This window comes from Protopterus annectens, chromosome 9.part0 (genome assembly GCF_019279795.1).
Source record: "Protopterus annectens isolate FY-2018-M chromosome 9.part0, PAN1.0, whole genome shotgun sequence".
NCBI classification, from domain to species: domain Eukaryota; kingdom Metazoa; phylum Chordata; order Ceratodontiformes; family Protopteridae; genus Protopterus; species Protopterus annectens.
In genome coordinates, this window is record NC_056743.1 from 1,473,254,337 (window position 1) to 1,473,275,050 (window position 20,714).

General features: G+C 38.0%; 1 protein-coding gene across 1 annotated transcript in view; it reads left to right on the forward strand.

Annotated features, from left to right (window-relative positions):
* Positions 1 to 20,714, forward strand: part of LOC122812123 (adhesion G protein-coupled receptor E2-like) — a 901,467-nt gene that overhangs the window by 368,340 nt on the left and 512,413 nt on the right. Inside the window, exon 6 of the mRNA XM_044084412.1 lies at positions 17,083 to 17,229. Within this exon, the coding sequence (XP_043940347.1) occupies positions 17,083 to 17,229 (147 nt within the window). The remainder of the gene's footprint in view (positions 1 to 17,082; positions 17,230 to 20,714) is intronic.

Here is a 20,714-nt window from a genome sequence, read left to right on the forward strand (position 1 = left end):
TTTTTCTGTTGTTCGGCTTCTGCCAGGTTCTCCTGGGCCAAGCCCATGAGTTCCCTAAGCCTCTCCTGAGGTTTAGGACGTATGCCACAGCAGTCTCCTTTTGAGACTCGCACTCACCTTCCCACTCATCTCAAATTAAATCTAGAGGTTCCCTCACCCTATGCCCATACAGCAACTCAAAGGGTGAAAAACCTATGGATTCCTGGGGAACCTCTCTGTAAGAAAACAACAGATGGGGCTAATATTTGTCCCACTCCCTCTTAAACTGATTTGCAAATGCCCATATCATGGAGTTGATTGTAGAGTTTAACCTCTCAATGAGACCATTAGTCTGGGGATGGCAGGGGGTGGTCTTCATGTGCTTCACCCCACAGGACTTCCACAGACAAGCCAGCAGGTCTGATATGAAATTGGCACCTCTGTCAGTCAGTATTTCTTTTGGTAAACCTACCCAGATGAAAATCTCTAACAAAGCATTTTCCACCTTCTCTGCCTCAATGGAGGACAAAGCCACTGCTTCAGGGTATTGTGTAGCATAATCCACTACAGCTAGGATATACTTTTTTCCTGTGGCACTTGGGGTGCTCAGAGGACACACAATATCCATGGCTACCCTCTGAAATGGCTCCTCAATCACAGGCAAAGGCATCAAAGGAGCTCTCACCTTGTCTCATGCCTTGGCTACCTTTTGGCACTGCTCACAGGTCTGGCAGTACCCAGTTACATCTCTGGAAATTCCAGGCCAATAGACGTTCTGCATAATATGCCTCTTTGTACATTTTACGACCATATGACCTGCAAAGGAAATATCATGGGCTATGGCTAGAAGCACCAGATGGTTGGCTCTAGGCACTACCAACTGCTGTACTTTCTCACCTTCCAGCCCTCCCTCAGGGGTCCACTCTCTGTATAGTAACTCTTTGTCCCAGTATACAGATTCCCTCTTTCCTTGAGAATCAGGTGCCTCCCTAGCTACCTGCCTCAGGCCTTGCAATGTAGGGTCTGAGAGCTGAGCCTGTCTCAACTCTCTCCATGTAACCCTTTCCAGCTCCCCTTCCACAGGAAGTCTGGCATCCTTTGACAGTGGTGCCTCACTGTCACTCTGGGTACTACTACTCACCTTTACCTTTGCAGTTACTCTGTCCAAGGGACCATCAGTACTCACAAGCAGCTGTGGCTCACCTTCAGTTTTACTACTACAGTGTAGCTCACTCCCTGAAGTAACCATCTCACCAGTCTTGACTGCAGTTATGCAGTCTGTCTGGGTCTCCCCCAGGCAACCAGACTTATGTGCTTGTCTCCAAGCCTGACTGCATGTAACTGCACAAGCACAGGGTGCTGCACTATCAAAATCATTCCCTATCAGGACATCTACAGGTATATCCTCCAACACACCTACTTGCTGGCTTCCTTTTCCACCCTCCCAGTCAAGGTGAATCCTAGCCAAAGGTATTTGGAATGGGATCCCTCCTAAAGCCCTGACTGGAGTAGACTGCCCAGGCAAGTAGCGCTCCTCTGTAACCATTGCAGGCTTTACAATGGTTATATCAGAGGCTGTGTCTCTTTTGGCAATGGCCTCTTTGCCATTCACTACAATATAATATAGCCTCTGATGGTAGTTTGGTACCCTTGTTGTCCCAAGACAACCTACTATTGACATTTTGTCTTTCCCATTTACTGGCTCCCTCACCTTTTGTTCCCCACCTTGCCTCTGTGGACACCTGTATGCCACAATGCTCCACTGGTTGCATTGAAAACATTTAACCCTAGCTCGTGGATGTGTACCTGTACTAGTGGCTTCCCCTGCTACTGGCAGATTCTGTTGTGGCAGTCTGTGCTGCCCACCATGGGTTCCTTTAGACCCATGAGCAGTACTGGGTGTCCCCTTCCTGTGCTGGGCTGCTCTGCTTACCAGGTATAGGTCTCCCTTCTTCCCCAACTCATCTGAAGTAGCATATTGTCTGTCAGCTAACCCTCAGGCAAAGTGCTAAGGGTTTGTTCCCTCACCAAAAGGTCTGCCAGCCCTTCAAAAGTGGTTACCTGACATCCACTCACCCACCTATGGAAATAAGTGCTCAATTCAGCAACATATTCACACATACTTTCATCTGCCTTGCGTTTATGCTCACAAAACTTTTTCATATATGTTAAAAAACTCCAATAGTCAATTTTTTACAGCAATATAATCAAAACATGCAATGTCAGACATTTTAGATAATACAGTTACAGCTTTACCATGGAATAAGGGGGTCAGGAACTGTACCCAGGGCCCTTGGTCAGCTTCATACTGTTTACATACCCTCTGAAACATATGAATGAAACTATCAAAATTACCCCCCTCTTTAAACTGCGGAAGAAGTTTACTGACCTTTTGTGCTTCTGGGGTCCAGTTAATCCCTTCCCCATTACCTCCATGACTCTGGCAAAGAGTCAGCATCTCCTTCTCATGCTGCCTCTGCTTCTCTTTTTCTTCAGCTTCCAGGCGTAGCAGTTTCTCATTCTCCTCACTCTCTAGATGCCTTAGTCTTTCAGCTGCTTCTAATTCCACACGTCTGGCCTCCAACTCAAGTCTCTTTAGCTCCAGCTGGATTTTTAAGTCCACTGCAGAAAGGCTGAGCTGTCCATTCTCTGAGGGTATTATATCTCCACTGCCAGTCTGATTGTCCTCCTGGTTACTGTTTTCTGATGCAACTGTAACCAATGCTGCAATCAGGTCTGCCTTAGTCAGGTTTCCTTGCATCAGTCCCCTAGCCTGGCACATCTCTGCCAGCTAGCTCCTTGTCAGCTTTCCATACTCCTCTGCTGATGTGCTACCTGCTCACCCAGACTAATTAAGCTAACAAAAGAAATAAAACAATTGTGAACGGAACTTTGATTATTCACTGTGTGGCTGATTTAGATTACAAAACACCTTCCAAGCTCACTGTACACAAGCTACAGAAATTCACTCTACCTACACCACTACAAGCCAATTAGTATTAGTCAACTAATTAATATGTGAAGTTGCTATCCCACCGTTGCCAAACAATTAATATGTTGTGGATATCCCAACCACTGCCACCAATTAATATGTGATGTGGATATCCCAACCACTGCCACCAATTAATATGTGACATCTGTGCCCTGGCCCAGCAATAGAGGAGCCTCAATCCTCACCACTAACACCAGAGAGGGCATCTCATATATGAGGAAAGGATAACAAATACACTCAGTAAAGTGCAGTTTCCCTTATGAGTACACAGAGATCACAGTCAGTCTGGGGCTGGTTGCTCCCTTGCTCTCCAGGTCCCCAATAAGACTTCCCACTGGCACAGCTATAGGGTCCAGATCTCAGCCAGCTGGGCAAGCTAAAATCTCCAGCACCCTCTCTGTCCAACCAGTGGTTCATGTCCCTGTCCAAGTAGCTGACACACACACACACTTTGACATAAGAGTTTATACAACCACACAGACACTTCTGGGGAAGGCTAGCACAGGTTCTCCAGCTGTGCCCCTTTTACCCAGACTATACGGCAGTACCACTTGCCACCAGCCAGCTAATATTTATAAGCTACTCAAAGGCCCTTATGAAAGGGTGTCCAATTATTACTGTGCAATATTATTATCCATTTAGTAAGTGTGACTAAACAGTCAAGCTTATTTGGAGTGACTTGGACAGTAAACTCTATAAATATGCAATGTACTCTAGAGCTTGAATTATCTCCACACAAAACAAGCACAGTTGAAAGGTTTTAAAATATTTAATAATAAATAATAAAAACACAAGATAATACTTCTTACTATACAATGCTAGTCAAGAGTTCAGAGATCACAGAGAAATACTTAAAATAATTCAGTAGTACAGATCTGACATAAAAGAAAAACACTTAGTCTAATCTCTCTAGTTCCTAGCTATTTCTAGAAGAAAACACAAGTCTAAGATAACTTACATAACAAAACAGGCAGAGTGCTGATGCATTGGATGGCCAAGACAAAAATGCTTAATGCCTTCTGATTCTCTTTGTTTAAATTGCTATCTTCAGTCCTGATTCCCATTACATCATTTTTTACACTTTCCTGGGGTTCCCAGGCTGACAGATACTACATTATTTTGTTATCTCGCACCTGCAGGAAGCTACATCAATAAAAGACATTCCACATGTAAACTCTAGTAATTATTAAGTTAAAATGATAGGCAGGATGCTTCACTCCAGACTCATCGACTCCAAATTTTAACTTCAAAGGGACAGACATGAAATAATTTTAATTTCAAAGGACAGACAAGAAATGCTTGACTTAGCTTTCTTTATAGCAGAGGGCAACGTTGCTACATTGTTTTAATTTCAACATTTCACAGCATATTCTTTCATTTAAAAAAACAAGCTTGTAGTTTCCATTCATATTTACAAATGAAATTCTGTCTGGCTAGGCTGGCAGCCTTCACACCATGTATCAGTTTAAGTTTTTGATTTGTTTCCTTGGCTACTTGTTGGATGTGGAAGTCAAATTCCAGAGTTTTATCAGTGATTACACCTAGATGTTTTGTGTCAGAAACAGATACAATGGTGGTACCATCAGAAAAAAGGTGACCTTTTTATGTCAGAGTTCAACTTGGTGTAAATAGTATTAGTTTAATTGTTTTAGGGTTTAGTACAAGGTTGAATGCTTTGATTCAAGCTTCATTGTTAGTGAAGAACTGTTGGGTGATGTGAAGGTTAGGGATTGTTCTGGCTGTGTAAACAGTGGTCAGATCATCAGCATATTGAGTAAGGGCAGAGACAGTCGAGGCCAGAGGAAGGTCGTTAATGATTATGTCTAAAAGTAGGGGGCCAAGTACTGAATCTTGAGAGACTCTAACTGCTATTGGAAGGATGGTGGATTCAGATTTTTTTTTTCATTTTATACTTTGGGTTGTATTAACAAGGTAGGTATTAAACTATTCTAGGGCTGTGGGACAGAGGCAAAGGGATGGCAGATGGCAGACTAGTTCTGAGTGACACAGTACCAAAGGCTTTTGATAAGTAAAGGAAAAATGATGACCCAAGGCAACTGTTATTTTTGTGTTTGTGAACAGTATTAAGGAAAGATAGGACAGCAGTGCCAGTGCCATGGAAATTGCAACATCCATGTTGACATGGGATGAGGAGGTTGTTGTTTGAAGATAGAATAGTAGTTGAGAGTGGATGTATTTCTCAAGGATCTTAGGCAAAAGAAAGGGTATTGCAATGAGTCGAAAGTTAGATAGTTCAGTAGTGGGGATATATTGTAAGTGGTAGGACGTAGGACTGTGTCCATGAACATAGATTCCTCCATATATATGTTAATAAGGATTGAGAAAGGGTATGCAGTGGCACAAACAGCTCTTCTGAGAGATTTTGCAGGAAGGCTGTCAGTGGTTTGAAAGGTTGGCTTTAGTTTAGTGAGGTATTATTTTATTGTGGAGGTGAGTAGAGGCTGAACAATTATCTATTTAGAGGTATTAGTCAGAGGAGGTTGATGAGGCTGAACTGGAGTTGTGTTTAGTAAGTGTTATGGCTGCATTGATAAAATTGAATGGTAAAGATACAGGCTATGTTGAAGTCAATTTCACTGGGTAGGTGATTCATTTGGGTAGGATTCTCAGGTTTCAGGAGGTTATTGATGGTTGACCAGAATTTTTTCAGAGTTTTGCGAATTTGATCCTAATGACTGATAAAGAATTTTTTGTCAGAGTTGACATTTGGCTTTTATTATATTTCAGAGGTGCTGTTAAGAAGATAGAATTTGTAGTTTGCAGGAGTTTTGTTGACTCACTAAGCACTCCATTCTTTATCTCTGCATCTCATTAGCTGTTGGGTTGTGAGTGTTACCCAAGGAGCAAGATTAGATTTATCACTTTTCTTCCTGAATGGGGCATGCTGGTTTTAAATATTTAAAAAAACTGCCATTGAAGTATTGTATGGCATAGTCTAAAAGGAGACAGTTTAAAATGTTTGGGTTGTAGAGTCTGAGATATTAATAAATGTATTTTTGTTAAATTTTGATAAACTACCAATGAAGTTGAATAAGTTGGTTTTGGAGGATTAGTGAGTGTATGGATGGAATATATTGGATAGTGGTCACTAAGAGATTCTAGTGGAATTCCTGGTTGGCCTATGTTTTCTGACTTGGTAGTTAAGATCCAGTTTAAGATTGTTTCAGTACCACTGTTTTTTTTAAACATAGAAGGGATGTTGATTAGTTTAGTGAAGTTTTTAAGATGATATCAGGACAAGGAGGCCTTCTGGTTGGATGAATATGGCAATTGATTTGAGAAAGTCCAATTTACATTAACATGCCCTAAAATGATGGCTTCATGGGATAGATTAGATGAAGCCCATGAAAGTATGTGTTTAGTTGTGGATAGGTTGGTCATGGGATTATGGGACTATAGAGTTATTATGCAATGTGTTTTATGGCTGTTGATTTATTGTCAGTATATCAACATTAGAGAAGTAGGGAATTGTCCTGGAATAGAAACATACATTGTTAAATATTTGAAAATTAACTACCATATCACATGCTCCTTTGGTGAGTTGGTTGAGTTTAAGAATATTGTAGCTCAATGGGAGTAATTGTTAATTGGAAATATTTGCCTTCAGACAGATTTCAGTTACTGGACACTCTAAATTGGTTCTAGGTGTGAGTATGTGTCTGAGTGTGTGGTACAGATGAACTACCATGGCAGGGGTAGTCACCTGGTGGTGTAAACCTTGGCTCTAGATGATTGTCACTGTTGAAGTTATATCCCAACCTCATGTGCAAAAATGGGAAAAGAGGTTGAGGATGGATGGATGGATGCATGGATGGATGGATCACAGTTACAGAGGAGTATATACGCATAAAATGATTCTAGTTTACTTTATAGGCTTTTGCTATAGAGGTAGAATAATTTGGGTGTCATAAGGTGACTGGAGGAGGGGTAATGCAGTCATATTTGATAGCTATTTAATTATAACTTGTAGATTCTGAGCCTGGATTAGGATCAATACCTCCATTGAGTAATAGCTGTAGTACTATAGGGCTAGTAGTATGCTTCTTGGGGTTCCTATTTGAGGACCGAAGATGCATTCTTTCGAATGCATCTTGGTCGAACATAATAGAATGAAACGGCAAAATATCAAAGCAGCATATAAGTGAATTATTTCCCTGGGAGAAAATTTGCTTGGTTGCTTCGGTACTTTGCCATTTTTGGCACTGTAGTGTGGTCTTGGCATTGGTATATTTAAGTAGGGGGTCCCCCACAAAGGGGGTGTGTTAATGTAATGCTATAAAGTGTATTATTTATTTATTTTTTTTGTTGCAACAGCAATTTTTTTCCCTTGGGAAAAAAAATCGCTGTTCTGACAGTTCGATATTGCAAGCTTTCGCTTACATAGGGTCGATTAATCACTGTTCGCTTTTTTAAGCATTTGGTGATGTAATATATACCCGCTTCTTGGGATATATGGGTTTTAGGATACATTTGGGAGGACTAAGGAACTTATTACATTTGATAGAAATGTAGAATGGTTTCAGCAGGTGGACAACGGTTAGTGTAAAGTGTGAAGAGATGTTAGAGTACGGCGAAGTATTCGTAAAGATGTACGAAGGATGGTGAAAAGTTATTGGATGGCATGATATGAGAGCACAGTGATACACAGTTGTCAAACATAGTTAAAATAATAGAAAATTGAGTAGCTTGAGGTAGAGTATATTGGAGTGAAGAAAGTAAATGAAAGGGGTGAGTGAGTGGAGAGGTTAGGTGCCGGCTAGAGTTGGGGGTATTGAGCATTTGCAGGATTATTGTAGTAGAAAAGCAGGATCTTAATCTAGTCCTTGCCTCTGCCTGTAACTCTAACCTTACACATTAACTTACTAAAGCCCCTTTACCTAACAGTACTACTACAAAAGAAACTTGGATGTACACAAATGTACACATGTACACCATCAAAGATGCAAAACACTACAACTACCTTCTAACCTAACAAATACTTACACTCACACTCAGCAGCATTCATTTCCACTCTGTCAGTTGATTGCATTTAACAAAGTTAATCACACATACCAAAACATTCACAAATACGCCATTAAATCTATCCTCTTACCTAGCGTATACACTAACCATAAACTGGCAACATTCCCGTATATATATATATATATATATATATATATATATATATATATATATATATGTGTGTGTGTGTATATATATATATATATATATATATATATATCTACACACACACACACACACACACACACACACACACACACACACACACACACACCACACACACACACACACACACACACACACACACACACACACACACACACACACACACACACACACACACACACACACACACACATACACACACACACACACACACACACACACACACACACACACACACACACACACACACACACACATACACACACACCACACATAATCCCCTTACCTAGCCCTTACTCTAACCCTAAATCTATCCCCTTACTTAACCCTTATTCTTAACACACAAAGCTCACAAATACTATTACCCCAACCTGCTTACTGTAAACACAAACCTTTGAATTTCCTGTTGTTGATGTACGATACACTTGAAAAAGAGTACTCTTGATGTATATACATATCCAAACACACTGATGAACAATTTACTGTTCAACAGAGTATCCGGGACCCATATGTGCATTTGTACTGACAGAGATATTAGACAGGTAGACAGACAGATATATTGATTGATTGATATATTCAACAAATGAAATATTTTAAAGCAGAATAAATATTTTTGGCAGATTTAAATACTCATTGTTTAAACAACTAGCTTAGAGATTGCAGAAATTGCTGTAAGGTATTGGCACTTTTCTCCAGTACTGTAAATTTAGTTTATTAGGGGCATGAGACATCCAGGGAGGCTTGACCCCTGTAAATAACATGGAAAAAGAGATTTTGCACTTTCTTCAATAAGTCTGTCTTTTCTTTGTACTTTGAAATACAAAGTTTGAGAAATGTACATTTTAATGAGTTGCCTATACCAAGATATAGATATAGATATAGATATAGATATAGATATAGATATAGATATAGATATAGATATAGATATAGATGGGTGATTGATTTCAGAAAATCGATGTATTTTCTGATTTGAAGTTCCATTTGTTCATCATAAAATCACAAGGTTCTAAAGAGACTATAGAAGCATTTATTACTGAGGTGAATATGAGAACCAAGGACTGTGATTTTTAAGATCTAGGTGTATGTGAGAGATTTAGCATGTCAGAACAAGTTCACATGATTGTAAAGAACAGAGACAAGTGGAGAGAATTATCCAAGTAGCAGTAGAAATAGCAATGAATGCTGCAATGTCACAGCTTTGGAAAACAGGGTATTCCACTGGAGGGGTTCAGCCTCTCATAAGCTCAATTCTTAATGGGCAGATGACTGAAAATCAAATCACTTACTTCACCCACTTATTGAAGTCTGAAAATCAGAAATAAAGAAAGTGACAGAAAGATGTCTTTGGAGACTCAAATCACATTATAAAAGAAAATGCAGACAATACCAGACTTAGAGGCTGTGGATGGAGTAAGAATACAAAAATGATGGGGAGCTCCCCAACTAGAATCTGCAGAGCTGATAACAGCATTGAGTAAATGTTCTATGTCATCTGTTGAGCAAATGAAACCTGTAGCAGAATAAATGTAGTTAATTAATTAATTAAAGACTAAGAAAAGAGATCCATAGTCATCTTCTTTCATTTTTTTCCCATTAGGGGTCACCACAGCGGATCATCTGTTTCCATTTCTTCCTGTCCTCTGCATCTTTCTCTGTCACACCAACCACCTGCATGTCCTCTCTCACCACATCCATAAACCTTATCTTAGGCCTTCCTCTTTTCCTCTTACCTGGCAGCTTCATCCTTAGCATCCTTTTCCCAATATACCCAGCATCCCTCCTCAGCACATGTCCAAACCAACGTAATCTCACCTCTCTAGCTTTGTCTCCAAACTGTCCAACCTGGGCTGACCCTCTAATATACTTATTCCTAATCCTGTCTACCCTCATCACACCCAGTGCAAATCTTAACTTTAACTCTGTCACATCCAGCTCTGACTCCTGTCTTTTTGTCAATGCCACCTTCTCCAACCCATATAACATAGCTGGTCTCACTACCCTCTTGTAGACCTTCCCTTTCACTCTTACTGGTACCCATCTGTCACAAATCACTCCTGACACTCTTCTCCACCCACTCCATCCTGCCTGTACTCTCTTCTTCACCTCTCTTCCACACTCACCATTACTCTGAACTGTTGATCCCAAGTATTTAAACTCATCCACCTTCGCCACCTCTACTCCCTGCATCCTCACCATTCCTCTATCCTCCCAGATCCATATTAAATTATTAAATACCAAAAAAAAGAAAAAAAACTTTTTAAAAAAACAAGCTGGCAAATGGGGGTATCACTGATACCAGTGCAACACCATTCACTTTTTGAAAGTTTCTTTTCTAATTATTGCTCAGAATAGTATCTAACAAGATTACAAACCAAGTGGACTCCATGCTTATTCTAAACTGCACTTTCAGTTAAATATCCCCCTTACTTTCTTTAACCTTACACACTGTGGTGCACAAGTGTGTCATGACTTGCTGTCTGTTGTAACCATGATCACCCCTTCATTACCTTTCAGACCAAATTATCCCAGTTCCATTAAGAATGTCAAGTGTCTTTTAGAATGTATCTGCCAATGAACACTTGAATATAGAGAGTTACGTCAAATGGAAATGTGTTATTTCTGAAGGAAGATAAGGGTAATCATGGCATCTGAAAAACATGGGTTAATAATGAACGGTTTTCTGGAGAAGTTATCTAAGCAAAGTCTATAAAAAGGCAGATAATAACATTTTTGAATTGCCCATGAAGGGCTTTGTTAATGAAAAGATTCATAATTTCTTACAAGTACTCTGACTTGCAATGAGTTTATACTTTGGTATCACAAAATCCATAACAATCAGATAAATCCATCTTTTAGATCTATTGTTTTTACCAGGAGTACTAACACAGAGCCCCCAATTTTGTTCATAGTAAAATTAGCAAAGTCATTCAGAACTCTAGCTTGTATTTAAAAGATACTTGCCATCTTTTAGTGGAAACAGGGAAATGTATTTTCTATTTAATATATGTCTGTTTTACCATGTTTTATTTATAACCTTTCTCAATGAGAATTTGTATTCTGGGGAATGTTACAGAAGTATTTTTGTTGGCACTATGGACATTAGCACCACTTATTTTTCAGGTTCTGTTCTACTATTTTGTATGGTAATATACCTTTTGTAAATGTTGCTATAACTTGTGACAGCATTATTAATTGTTCGAATGCTTTTTTGTCAGCCAATAGGAGGGAACTCCTAGTTGTGGTCCACTAGAAACCATAAGGGTCATATCAAAAATTATATCATATAAAAGCAGGCAGTTCATTTTGAACAAGTTACAAAATTAGTGTATATGTTTATAGCAAGAAGTTGTTAAAGGGCTACAGTACAGTACAAGCAATGCCCTATGATGCTAATATAGAGATATACAAATTCTGCCAATGTTCGGGCTGGTTTGCATGTGAAACAATCTGTAAAGTAGTTGTAGCATAAATACTAAATATGAATGTACTATGTCCATATCATCTTGTTTAGATGCTGGGGCTGTTAAAAGTGTATTGTAAAATAACTAGAGGGTTATAGAAAGAGACCCAGTCCTCTTGAGGGCTCTTGGTTAAATTCTCATGCTCATCAATCAAAAGGCCACTAATAAAAAAAAAAAAACAAACAAGCATAGGAAGTTATTCCTGATCCCAGATGATCACAAATAAATTTTGGGGCACATATGCATGAACCTTCTATAAATGTTTCAGATTTGCAGATGTGTGTCCTATCCTGCCTTGAAATACTTCATTTGGACATATAATGTTAAAGGGCATTCTGTCTATAATGAAAGGAGTGAGTATGCTGTTAGGCGTGATGGTTGTAACAGTTTTTACATGGCTAAGACCATACATAGACTGTAACAGTGCTTCTGTGAATACGTCTATGTTTTTAAGAGAAAATCTATTAACGGTGTTCTATTTAAACAATCAGTAATATGTCCAAGGTGGAGAAAAATATTTATATTTTGCTATTGACATAGCACAGTTGGATGGCAGAGGTAGACACTTGGACACAACACCCATGTACAAAGATTAGTGTTGGAAAATTAAACTGTATACTGCTAAATATTTGGGACTTAATGACAATACCAATTTGAAATGTGTTTGAACATAGATATTTATTTTTTTCCACAGGATATCTTATTACAGCATTCAGTATGGAACAAGCGTTTTGTATGTTGCAATTGGCTTGTTATTTGTGATGTCACTGTTTTTGTGATACAAAAGGCCTGATCATTTAACTTCTGATTTATTGTGATGAAGACTTTGAATACATGACAATGAAAGCTGCAAATATTTTCAAAAAAGGCGAGCTATGTGTCTTTAATAATGCACTGTTTTTTTTCTTTTTTTCTGGATATTTATTAGAGTTAATGTTGATATTTTGCACATTTTTGTTAACTTGGGCAGTTAGATATATTTGCTATACATGTTTTTCTATATAAGGTTTGCTGCATGATTTTCTTGTTGTTTGTTTCTTCAAGTTAGAAGCTCCTGAACAGATCTGAAGGTATTCCTCAAGAGGTGTACAGCTCCCCTTCATTCCTAAATTATCATTCCAAGTTTCTGTAACATCATCTGCTTTTCTAGCTTTGATTTTCATCAATACCAGATACAGCTTCAGCTTTTCTATGTTGTTTAATCTTATATTTCCATCTTCTTCCTCTGCTTTCTCATTTCCCACTCATCTGGTACCTGTAACTATTTGCTTTGTTGTTGCCTTTATAGTCTTAATAGACTGATACATCTGATGAAGATATAAATGTCTTAAAACTGTAGGAATATAGCAAAATATTTGTGCCACTAACATCACTCAAAAGAACGGCAACTAATCTTACTAAAACATGATTTTTAAAAAAAGGCTAACTGGAATTTAGCACTGCTAGGGAAAGACAAAAAAGTAAGACATTCCAGGTAGCTAGCAAAGGCCTTCTATAAAGAAAAATCTTCCAGAATTATTTTAGTTATGAATCACAAAGACCTTAGTTAGAAATAGATAAGCTGTTTGAAATGTACAAATGACATGTAGATTGCTAAAACACTATCAGTTCCACTAAAGAAGCCCATGAACTTAGGTTGGCCTTTGAAATCAAAGGTAATTATAAATACTTCTTTAGCTTCTGGAAAAAAAACTACATTGCCCACAACTTCTTCCTGTTTTGACCCAACTGACATTGCCAGTACTCTTGTCAACAAAGTTAATGCCAACTTTACCCCCAAAACTTCCATTCAGTGCTCTGAAATATCTGAATCCCTTACCCCAAAAAATCCATTCCCCATGGGACCTGACAATATACCTAGTTGTTTATTAATGGTGTTCAACTTGTCCTTGTAGCCACACTGCTCAGACTGTTTAACTTAAGTTTAGCTATTGGTTTTACCCCTGATGAATGCCACACAGCAGTGGCAATGCTCTTCCTCACAACTAACTCTGGTAATTACAGACCTATCAGCATTACAAGAATCTTCTGCAAAACCATGTAACATACTATAACTACCTCATAAACTGTAAACTCATTCATCTTATTAGACTTGACCTTGGAAGTGTGGCTTTGTGAAGGGTTGATGCTGTCAATTTAATCTGCCAAATTTCTTTGAAAGGGTTATGGAGGTATAGATGGTGGCCATGCAGTGCATGTAGCATAGCCTGACCTGGCCAACACATTTGACATTATTCCTCATGTTGGCATCATACAAAAGCTGAATGATTTAAAATTTGCCCCGTATATGGTAAAATTGATAGTAAACTGGCCAAAAGACAGAACCCATTAGAGGTGTCAGAAATGATTAAAAATGACCAGCAGTGTCCCTCAAATTTGATGCTGTGATCTCTTCTTTTTGATATTTATTTCTTAGATCTCCAAGTAAGATCACCAAAACCTCTGGCTAGCAATGTTTTCAGATGATTGTAAGCTTGGGGCTATTGTTAAGTTACTTTGTGATACCCAAGCCTTCAGAATGAACTTTCACTATAAACTCTTGGTGGACTAAAAATGATCTCAAACTAAATGCTAAAAAGTAAAGTATCAACACTTTTGGTAGATAAGCCCTCCCCTCATCATTTTGTCTAGACAATACACCTCTACAAAATGAAAATGTACTTAGGGACCTAGGTACTTTGGTTGATCACTCCATCAATACCTCTCTTTTGACCATCATGTAACAATTGTTGCCAGGAAATACTTTTATTTAGGCCAGCTAGTTTATAAAGAGTATCATCAATGTCTAAAGAAGTAATCATTCCTTTATATTCTGCATTGATCAGGTGAATTATCCACTACAATTCCAACTTTAAGATGTATCCCAATAAATATATCAAACAATTACAAAGATCCCAAAGATTCTGGACCACAAAGCTCACACATATAAAATCCCTGAGCTAGCAAGAGAGGCTAGAAGCTTTATTCCTTTATTCAGTGCCTTACATATTTTTGAGGAGAGACTTCTCTCTTACTTATCATGCCATTAGATACACAATTATTCTGGTCCTCCTATTTCTCTGCAAGTCCAGTATCGCCACCAATACTAGAACTAGGGACCCTAGTCTTCATCAACAGAAAATAAACCATAATAGGTTGACAGTTTTCTAACCCAGTGCCTCACAAATGTCTGGAATAAATGTTCACAGCATGTTGTAGAAAGGAGGTGCAGTCTGAGGGAAGGAACTGGCAAGAATGGCAGGAATGTTCATGAACCTCAAGGGCCTTGGTGTGTCTATGAATCTATAAACCGTTGCTAGGCAACTATGGTCAGAAAAGTTAGATGTTGCCAAGTTGGGTAATCCTAAATGATCCAGTGATCCAGTCATGATAACGGTGTTATCTTAGAAGAATTTCTCTTACCTTTAAAAGAATGACTCAGTTTTATCATAGTGCTTGCTTCAGTCTTATTTCCATGTTAATAAGCAGTTCAAAAGACAGATGTGTTGTAATATATTACACCTCCCAACTTATATGTGCTGATATATATGCTGATGTTTTAAAATGATTTTATATAAATTTTATTATATTGATTATTGTTTAATTGAGTAATTTCTTTTCTTGCTTCATAGTTCAGGAGTTCATAATTTTATATCATAGAAATCCAGTCTGACAATACAAATGTGTTAATTTTGACAATGTGGTTTACTCCATTCCTAACTCATCTCATGCCTTGCAGTTTAGTCCCTGGTGATATGTTTTTATAAAGATATCCTTGCCAAACTTTTCTTTTTCCTTTTCCCTTTTGCTTTGTTATGAATAAACTGAATTAACCTACTCCCTCATCTGTTATTTCCATGTTCTGAGTGCTCATATAAACCTAAGAAAATGTCACTATCGTTTCTCCCTGAAGTGTCATGATTCCTTTGTTGCATGTCGTATTATGCCAAACTGTGTCTTTACATAAGATATTATCACTTGCAAAGCAGCAGTTCATGGAAACGTAATAGTTTGTGTGTCACATAAATACTTCTGGAGTAGTATGGGCTAATCTATGATATAGACACAATATATGATTCACAACACTGGAAATGTACTTATGCCATACTTTCTGGTGTATTCCAGTTTGGCTGGTAGCATTAAGGCTATAATCTGTTAATGGCCTCCTTTGTGTAATCCATGGTCTGATTCCCCCTCCATTTATTTTCCCACAGTATGGGATAGTGCTTCTGATTGTTTCCCCAAAAGAGACACTAGCCTCGAGTGAGCTTAACCAATTAACAAATTAAAAAAAAAAAAAACAAAAACAATATATATATATATATATATATATATATATATATATATATATATATATATGTGTATATATATATATATATATATATATATATATATATATATATATATATATATGTATAGACACACACACACACACACACACACACACACACACACACACACACACAAAACAGTCCCTATCATTATACCTCTGTATAATGTCCTAGCTATGCAAGACTCAACCATCCTTTACTACACTTATGCATAATGCAGACACCCATCGTGCATAGTATGCCCAAATATGCATAGTTGATATCTTGCCTATGCATGTCTGTTGAGGGTCTGTCCATAAACCACAGAAAATGCATTCATACTTTGTCCATTGAACTAAGAAGAGTCCTTTCTGGGCATATCTTGTGACTGAATTCAGGCCCTCTAATCATAAAGTGACATATTTCTCAGATTATCTCACAGAGTGTACACCCTCAGATATGAAACCCACCATGACATTAAGAATCAGCTAAAAATGTTCATCTAAAACATGACCCCACAGGTTTATCTTAAGTACTAGTAAGTACACTTACCATAAAATCAAAACATAACAATATATTTGGTACCTGCCCTACTTAAACATGATACACAGCAAAATTTGCTCAGGAAAACGGGACAGGGAGGAGCAGGATTTGCATGAGCTCACCTGTCCTTGGGGAGGGCCAAGGTTATGGCCAAAGGACTACCTCTAATTAGTGGAGACCAATAATGGTGGTCCAGTTTTTCAGAGGCATATGCATATAAAATGCAGATTGGAAACTGGGCAGGGCAGTGTTTACAGCATTCCAAGAAAACTCCTAATTCTGTTATAATGGTGTTACAACATGATACCCTGAATTCCATTTCCCTTAGTTCCCTCAATTACATACACTTAGGATGTGCCTGCTGATAGACTGCAGTCCGAATAGGTAAGTCACTCAGATGTTACAGAAGGTGGAGCAGATGACTAATGCATTCTGTTTGAAAATGTACAACATTGTTTTTCTAAAATTCAGTCTGTTTTTTTGGCCCATTCTTTGCACTGATATATTAATTTGTTATGAATAGAATTGTCATTTTAATGAAAATCATGAACTGAAATCATTTTAAATAATAGGTAAAGATTTCATACCATAGAATGCCTTTTTCATCCATTTTCTTTTACTCTAATTTCAGGTGCTAATGTACATACTGTGAACAATATATGCCCTAAAAATGCAGAAAGTCACAACACCAATGGAAGTTTTTATTGCACATGTAAACCTGGATTTAAGACGAAATCAGGGATAATAAGCTTTACTAGTCCACAAGAGATATGTGAAGGTAAGCAGAATTAAGTATTTGATTCTGAAATGGTAACTTACTGGTGACATTTGCTAAGCAAGATGGCATCTAATCCTGAATTTTTTTGTGCAAAATACCATTAAAGAAATAAGTCCATTATATCTGTTGAGACTATGCAAAGGACATAAATGATGACATTCTGAATGAAAAGATATCTGAAATAACCCTCATTTTTTTAAGTAAGGATTATATGTGAAAAACAAAGCCCCCCCCCCCACCACCCATATGCACAGTGCTGTGGCCCTCCTTCACTCTCTTATTATACTTTACTCTGATGTAGATATCTGGGGGTAGGAGATTTCCCTATAGAAATAATTACCCTCAATACTTCTGACATTTAAAGTGTGTGAAACTGAGATACTGGGATTCAGAGAATGGGTCGCCATGCCAGTGTCTGTCCACTGTTATTATTTGCATAATTCATTCTTTGCGTAATTCATTCCTCACCAGACCCCAAATCTCATCATCAGAAAACAAAGCACTTTCACATCTAATTTCTAGATGACAAAATGTACTACATGCTAGAGTCTGAGCTCCTAAAGTCCCTGCACATCTATTCACTTCTCAACTACTGATCAAGTTTAAGATGGTTGTGTCACTGTAACAGACTGTTTAGGACTATTTGTGTTCCCTGTTTAAAAAGAACTGTGTCTATAAAGGTTTACTATATAGGATACTACTTGATGCTTGAAAGGGTGAGTCAAACATTCACCAAAACGTTTTCCTAAAAGACTACATGCATAATAATGGCAAGCCTGTAAACTATTTTATCTGCTGAAACTCCCTACCATTCTGAACCCAAGATCAAGCACTAATGGGTCTGGAAAGAGAGCAAGTTCAAACAGTTGGTAATGTCAGTATTTGACATTCCAACATTCAGAATGCAGGGTTCACACAGCATGTGATTGTAAACTGTGTCTAAAATAGTTTGACATATTCCCATGACGTTTTCAGGATATTATACTGGGATAGTATGACACAAAACAGGCAAAGGACAGAATTACCTTATTTATTATGTTGCATATAATTTATTGTTGTATATAATTTATTGTTTATATCTACTAATTGGGAGAAATAATTGATCCAAAATGACCAATTCTGCTATTGCCTGGGAGTCTTCAATTTTAACGAAACAGTATTTTTTTTAATAATTTTATGTTACAACATTAATGTACATTTGTATAACTACTTTCTGTGTCCTATGTTTGGTGTACTACATTCTGTCTACCATGATTAATTGGCCTGGATCACAGTAGTAGTAGTCAGGTCACATAACATTGTAGTATCTTTAAATGCACTGCATTACTCATGGTACTCCAATGTGCATTATGTGCATTGGTGTGAATGCTGTATGGTAAGATATTACTATACAGTTACACATGGTACTCCACAGTGTACTATGTGCACTGGTGTGAATGCTGTGTGGTAAGATATTACTACACAGTTACACATTCTACTCTAATGTGCATTATGTGCACTGGTGTGAATGCTGTGTGGTGAGACATTACTACACAGTTACACATGGTACTCCACTGTGTACTATGTGCACTAGTGTGAATGATGTGCAGTAAGATATTACTACACAAATATATATGGTACTCCATGGTGTATTATATGCACTGCTGTGAATGTTGTGTGGTAATTTATTACTACACAATTACACATGATACTCCATGGTGCATTATGTGTACTGGTGTGAATTGTGAAAAGTCTGCGGTAAGATATTACTACACAGTTGCACATAGCACTACACAGTGTACTATGTGCACTGGTGTGAATGCTGTGTGGTAAGATATTACTACACATTACACATGGTACTCCACAGTGTACTATGTGTATTGGTATGAATTCTGTCTGGTAAGGTATTACTACACAAATATACATGGTACTCCACAGTGTACTATGTGCACTGGTGAGAATGCTGTGTGGTAAGATATTACTAGATAAATACATATGATACTCCATGGTGTATTATGTGTACTGCTGTGAATGCTCTGTGGTAAGATATTACTACACAGTTACACATGGTACTCCATGGTTTACTATCTCCACAGGTGTGAATGCTGTGTAGTAAGATATTACTACACAGTTACACATGGTACTCCACTGTGTACTATATGCACTGGTGTGAATGCAGTGTAGTAAGATATTACTACACAAATATATATGGTACTCCATGGTGTGTTATGTGCACTGCTGTGAATGCTGTGTGGTAATTTATTACTACACAATTACACATGATACTCCATGGTGCATTTTCTGCACTGGTGTGAATTGTGAATACTCTGTGGTAAGATATTACTACACAGTTACACATGGTACTCCATGGTGTACTATCTGCACAGGTGTGAATGCTGTGTAGTAAGATATTACTACACAGTTACACATGGTACTCCACTGTGTACTATATGCACTGGTGTGAATGCTGTGTAGTAAGATATTACTACACAAATATATATGGTACTCCATGGTGTGTTATGTGCACTGCTGTGAATGCTGTGTGGTAATTTATTACTACACAATTACACATCATACTCCATGGTGCATTTTCTGCACTGGTGTGAATTGTGAATACTCTGTGGTAAGATATTACTACACAGTTATACATGGCACTCCACAGTATAGTACATCTACTGGTGTGAATGCTGTGTGGTGAGACATTACTACACAATTACACATGGTACTCCACTGTGTACTATGTGCACTGGTGTGAATGATGTGCAGTAAGATATTACTACACAAATATATATGGTACTCCATGGTGTATTATATGCACTGCTGTGAATGCTATGTGGTAATTTATTACTACACAATTACACATGATACTCCATGGTGCTTTATGTGCACTGGTGTGAATTGTGAATAGTCTGTGGTAAGATATTACTACACAGTTACACATGGCACTCCACAGTGTACTATGTGCACTGGTGTGAATGCTGTGTGGTAAGATATTACTACACATTACGCTTGGTACCCCACGGTGTACTATGTGTACTGGTATGAATTCTGTCTGGTAAGATATTACTACACAAATATACATGGTACTCCACAATGTACTATGTGCACTGGTGAGAATGCTGTGTGGTAATACATTACTACGCAGTTACACATGATACTCCATGGTGTATTATGTGTACTGCTGTGAATGCACTGTGGTAAGATATTACTACACAATTACACATTGTACTCCATGGTGTACTATCTGCACTGGTGTGAATGCTGTGTAGTAAGATATTACTATACAGTTACACATGGTACTCCACTGTGTACTATATGCACTGGTGTGAATGCTGTGTAGTAAGGTATTACTACATAAATATATATGGTACTCCATGGTGTATTATGTGCACTGCTGTGAATGCTGCCTGTGATTTATTACTACACAATTACACATGATACTCCATGGTGCATTATCTGCACTGGTGGGAATTGTGAATACTCTGTGGTAAGATATTACTACACAG